The 6,000-nt window shown below is 47.5% G+C and overlaps 1 protein-coding gene across 2 annotated transcripts in view; it reads right to left on the bottom strand.

The window, feature by feature from the left end:
• Nucleotides 1-5,742, bottom strand: part of MFGE8 (milk fat globule EGF and factor V/VIII domain containing) — a 28,247-nt gene extending 22,505 nt beyond the window's left edge. Inside the window, exon 1 of one of the 2 annotated variants that reach the window (XM_083475165.1) lies at nt 5,486-5,742. In XM_083475165.1, the coding sequence (XP_083331291.1) occupies nt 5,486-5,558 (73 nt within the window). In that variant the 5' untranslated portion in view covers nt 5,559-5,742. The remainder of the gene's footprint in view (nt 1-5,485) is intronic. The other variant, XM_083475164.1, reaches the window with a different exon arrangement.
• Between the last annotated feature and the right edge of the window lie 258 nt (nt 5,743-6,000).

Genomic DNA, 6,000 nt, shown 5'->3' on the forward strand with positions numbered 1-6,000 from the left:
TAATTTATAAAGGGACTGGTAAATTTAAAAAGCAACAACTATAATATAAAGCAGAGTAGATTGTACTAGCCTAGGTGAACAAGAAGCCTGATCTGGTACAAGGCAGTGTCATATCCTACATGTAGTCTGTTCCTTTTGAATTATGGTGCTGGAGGAGACTCTTGAGAGTCCCATGGGCTGCAAGAAGATTAAACCTATCCATTCTGAAGGAAATCAGCCCTGAGTGCTCACTGGAAGGACAGATCCTGAAGCTGAGGCTCCAATACTTTGGCCACCTCATGAGAAGGGAAGACTCCCTGGAAAAGACCCTGATGTTGGGAAAGATGGAGGGCACAAGGAGAAGGGGACGACAGAGGACGAGATGGGTGGACAGTGTTCTCGAAGCTACAAACATGAGTCTGACCAAACTGCGGGAGGCAGTGGAAGACAGGAGTGCCTGGTGTGCTCTGGTCCATGGGGTCACAAAGAGTTGGATACGACTAAACAACCAAGGGTCCTCTTTAGGGAGTCCCTGCAGAATAAAAAGGTTGCTCCCAGACCCATTGGTGCTCCTTTATATTCTTTTCCTTTCCCCCATTCTGACTGCAGGCTAAGAATGTTTGTGTCCTTTGATTAGCTACTGTTTAAAAACCAGCTTCATTCCATTTGGCCCTGATAAACAAACCAGCAAACAATGGAAAGGGGGAAACATATCTTCTGGCTGGGATAAGAAACTATTGTCTGCTTGCAGAGGGAAGGATTGCCTAATGATTAAAAGAATACTATGTGTCTGCATCGGGACTGTTGGGTCAGAACCAATTCCCAATTATCACTTCACTCACTGTCACGAGGCAAGGAAATCGGATGAGAAACACAATAATGCCCCCATGTGTGAGAACCATGTGTCTGTTTCCCAGAATCAGAAGTGTCTGGGGATAAACAGGATTCCTTTAAGGCTAGAGAAGAGGGGAAAGTAGACAGCGTGCAAAGGAAAAAGTGAGTTTTAAAGGGCGACTCTCCTGTCTGTGAACTCCTGCTACAATTTCTGTGACAATGGAACTCCAAGTCAAAAGGTGGGATATAAATACCTTAATAATAAAATAATATTTTCATTCCATTCATCTTGCCTGGAACTGGAATAGCCCCAATTCCTGTTGCCCACCTCTCCCTTATGTTTCATGACCCCCAAATAAAAGCCCAAATCATTCCTAGAGAGTTTTGATTCGTTGGGAAGAGTAGCATTTTCTGTACGCTTGACTCTAAATCGCTTGGCAGAAGGAATGAGAATTATTTTTGCAGGGGCATCACTGATTGAAGGTGGCTTAGGTCACATTCACACCATACATTTAAAGAACATTTTACGCCCACATCTTCCTTCAAAGAACCCTGGGAATTGCAGTTTATCCCTTGCAGAACTACAATTCCCAACAACCTTGACAGGCTACAGTTCCAAGGATTATTTTGGGGAAGCAATATACTTTAAATACCCTGGTGGGCCTGATAGTAAAGTAAAGGGTAAAGGGACCCCTGACCATTAGGTCCAGTCGTGACCAACTCTGGGTTTGTGGTGCTCATCTCGCTTTATTGGCTGAGGGAGCCGGTGTACAGCAGGACTAAGCTGCTTCTGGCAAACCAGAGCAGCGCACAGAAACGCTGTTTACCTTCCCGCTGGAGCGGTACCTATTTATCTACTTGCACTTTGACATGCTTTTGAACTGTTAGGTTGGCAGGAGCAGGGACCAAGCAACGGGAGCTCACCCCGTCGCGGGGATTCGAACCACCGACCTTCTAATCAGCAAGTCCTAGGCTCTGTGGTTTAACCCACAGCGCCACCCACATCCCATATGCCAAATATCAGAGGCTGGTCCCCTATTCACCCCTATATTTTGGGGTTGGCAAGTGTGGCGAGTGAGTGGGGGACCTTTATCACCAGTGAAGGGGGCTGGATGGCCCAGAGGTTGCCAGATGCGGAACTTAAGTTAGAATTTTTAAAAGGAATGAGGACAAGAGGACAGATTGCACCAACAGCAGAATCCACTGGGATTTTCATTCATGCAGAATCCAGTCTAATCCCTTTTCAGCTACATACATCTCTGCACCTCCACCGTCCTGAGTTCCGGGTTGTTGTTTTTTTCCTCCTCCAACAAAGACTTAGAAGTGCTGACTCTGCCCTAAAGTGCTAACAAGAGGAGGCAGATAATGCTTAGCTCACTGTTGGGTTCAGGCCCGTACCCATCACAGCCCTGCAGTAAGCATTTAAGCAGTCTCCTCCCCACTGTCACCATCAATCAGAAATATAAATATGCTGTGTTCTCTTCTCCAGCAGTTGCCTTAGGAACCAGGTAAAACCGTCGGAAGAAAAAATCCCCGATTCTGACCACACAAAGGAGCATTGCCAAGTGTGGGAAGAGATGTTACAAGGAACATATGCCCTCAACTTCCTCATTCTATTGCTAACTTGTTTTTTTATCCTGCACTCCTTTCAAGATCGGCATACTGCACATGATTCCTTCCCATGAACGCATGTTCTGTCCTCACAGCAACCCTGTTAGGTAGGATAGGCTAAGAGGGAGCTGTTGGCCAACAGTCTGTTAATGAGGTTCAGGGCCAAGTAGGATTCAACCCCAAGTCTCCCTGACCCAAGTCCAACAGCCTACCCACTAGAAAAGGGGTGAGCAAAATTCAGGCTTGGAGAATATGCTTTGTTGTCGTTTTTACTATGTACCCAAGGTCCACCCATGGGAAACTGGAGCAAAAGAACTGCATATAAAATTAAATAATTCTGAGCCCAAGTGTTTGCTCCAAGTACCAAAACCGAATGGAGCTCACAGTCCTTGCAAACAAAAAATCCCAAGTTTCCTTTCAGCAGTGTTAATCGGGAGTCATTTGGTTGCTATTAGTACTATAAGCAATTAGGAATCTGACTCCTTGCGGATGAGGTGATCACCAGCCACTATCCTATCCACAGCCTTGTCTGCACTACACATTAAAGCTGTATCATACCACTTTAATTGGTCGTGGCTTCCCCCAAAGAACCCTGGGAAGTGTAGTTTGCTGAGGGTGCCGAGTCATTAGAAGATCCCCTATTCAGTTAGCAGAACTACCATTTCCAGAGTGCTTTAACAACCAGTCCCTCTTCTCAGGGAACTCTGAGACTTGTAGCTTTGAGAATGGAACTAACAAACTACAGTTCCCAGGATTCTTTGGGGGAAATCACAACTGTTAAAGTGATAAGATAATGCTTTAAATGCATACTGCAGATGGGGCCCAGATCTCCCCTCGCCCCATCGCTGTACTATATTATGTTGGCTGTTCAAGGCCTATTTACCATGGATAGGGCGTAAGAAAAAATATGATGCTTACATCCCAATCCTGAAAGCAATTGTTTGGAATTACTTTTCAAAGAGCTTACTAGGGAAGAGGCACAGTTCAGTGGTAGTGCATCTGCTCTGCAAGCAGAAGGTTGCTGGTTCAATCCCCAGCAACTCTATGTATGGCTGAAACCCTGGAGAAGCTGCCAACCAGAGTAGACAATTCTGAGCTAGATGAGCCAATGATCTGACTCCACCTAAGACAGCTTCCTGTGTCCCTATGTACTTATTTGTTTATATTCCACTGTTTCTTCAGGGAGTTCAATACACTGCATCTTCACAACAGCCCTGAGAGGTAGGTTAGGCTATGAGAAAGCAACTGGCCTAATGTCATCCAGGGCGCACTTTGGAAAGAGGAGATTTTTCATACTCAAGGCAACTGAGAGTACCTCCATGGTGAGCAGAAAAGGAGTTGAATTATTTTGCAAGAAGTAGTAGTTTTTAATTTCAGACCATCACTTTGGCCCAACTTACACATAAAACTAAACCAAAGCAAGGCTTAGTGCAAGCAAGCAGGTTCCCTGACTGAAGGGAACTTTTGTTTTTATTGTGTATTTCATGTTTTCATATTGTGATTTTATGTTGCAACCTGAGACCTGCGGGTATAGTGCAGTATACAAATTTAATGAATAACCAATAAATAAATAAAAGATCACTGTGACAATACTCCTCCCCAATGCCGCTGCCCTACAAGGGACGAAGCCATGGTTTGGCATATTGTTAAAACCCAGACTTATGGTTTGTCTACCCTAGATAAAGTGGTAAGCCAGGAACACACCTTGGTTAAAGTGCATGGTTTGTCTGGAGCAAGACAAACCATGGGGCCAAGGTCTGTATGCAACATTAAGCCAAACCATGGTGCCTTTAAAGCTATAGGAGCCTCAGTATGGAGGTGCATATCTAGGTAAAACTTCCAGACAGCAGCTTCCAAGTAAGATTAACCCTTGTGAGGGGCCACTGCTCAGAGGTAGGGCTGGGAGAGACTTCTGCCTCAAAGTCCAGAGAACCATTGCCAGCCAGTGTTGACAAAACTGAGCTAGACAGAGCAATGATCTGACCGGTTATGGAAGCAGCTTCCTACGTCCCTAAGCTCCTTTCGGAAATGAGTCACTGCACTGATCCAGTGTCTTCCACATCCCCACAAAAGCCTACCGACATCTTGCCCACAAGCACCCAAAAAGACCCTTGGGAGATTTATTAGGAAGTCCCTTTAACCAAACATGCACACGTACCTGGAAATAGGTCGGTATAGAAGGAGAACAAATATACATCTCCAGCACCAAGTTTTAAGAAAAGAGGTTACTTATCCCCAAAACTACCCTGAAAGCCTAGAGCAGGCCCCCTTAGGCTCTCCTTTCACTTTGATTTCCACAGACCAATTCCCGTGGGAAAATATGGTGCCTATTTTCCCACATTGCAAAATGTTAGTCTGATGATCCCCAAATCAAGTCAAGGTTCAGAGGGTGGGGGAAGAGAGCACAGCCTTACTCTTTGTGTTGATCCCACTAGCTATTGTTTGTAAAATGTTACTGAGGAACGATACAGATAGGCTAAAACTGGGCGAGTCAGAGGCTTGTGGATTTCACTAGCTCCCTTTCCCTTTCCCTTCCCCCACCGTTTCCCTCCACAATTTGAACACAGGGTCTGCTTCTCTAAACTTCATAACCAGGTCTTCGTCTTAGAGCTTGCCAAGGCTAAATGCCCCAAACACAGGCAGGGAGGAGGAGAACCATAAAAATAAAGCCAGGACTTAGCGCCGCCCGCCGCCCCTGGCGAATCCATCATTGCGCACAGAACTTCTCGAGCATGTACAGAGCGCTTTTGCCTAACCCTAACCAAACCGCATTCCAACCCAACGCGTAAACAACGCGCTTGTGCGTTCGGCTGATCTTTTCAAATGGGCATTTCGAGATTTCACGGCGCTTTAACGCGAGTTTCGTGGAAGGATTTGGTCGGCAGCGAAGGAATAAATCGAGAGGGGCTGGGCTGACAAACGGATTTAAAGCCAGGGCAGCTTCGCCTTCGAGGCGCCCCGCGCGCAATTTAAGAAGGGCTCCCCACCCACCACCTCCAGTAGCCAAAAACCAGGCAGGGAAGCGAGAGAAGGGAAGGGAAAATCAGCGCTGCCTACTCACCGCTGACAGCAACCAGCAGACAGAAGGCGAGGAGAGGCCCCAGCAGGAGCTGCGAGGAGCTGGGTCCCTTCATGGTGCGTCGTTCCCCTGCGGGGCTGGGCTGGGCTGAGCGCGCCTCCCGTCCCGTCTCGTCCTGCTCCGCTCAAGCTCAGCAAGTTCTGCCGCCTGTTTGTGTTCCTGCTCCGCACAGGCGAATGACTCAGTGCAGCCCAAGGCAGCGAGCGAGCCCGCCCCCTCTTTCCCTTAAGGCTCAGCCTGCCAATTACGCCCCGCCGCCACGTGCTCCGGCTGTCGAGCCAATGGCAAGCGGCGTCGGAAGGAGCAGGAGCAACAGCAGCGCAAAGGAAAGCCGTTTGGCCCATTTGGAGGGATGGGTGAGCGGACCGGGATGGGCTGCTGGGCGCCTAGACGCCAACATTTGGCTAAGCGCAGTCGTGCTTGAAATAGGTTTACCACCTTTGTTCTGGTATAATACAGGACAGGGTAGGGTGGGGGGAGCCCCCGATTTATTTATT

Source organism: Podarcis liolepis (genome assembly GCF_965112155.1).
Source record: "Podarcis liolepis genome assembly, chromosome: 14".
NCBI lineage: Eukaryota > Metazoa > Chordata > Lepidosauria > Squamata > Lacertidae > Podarcis > Podarcis liolepis.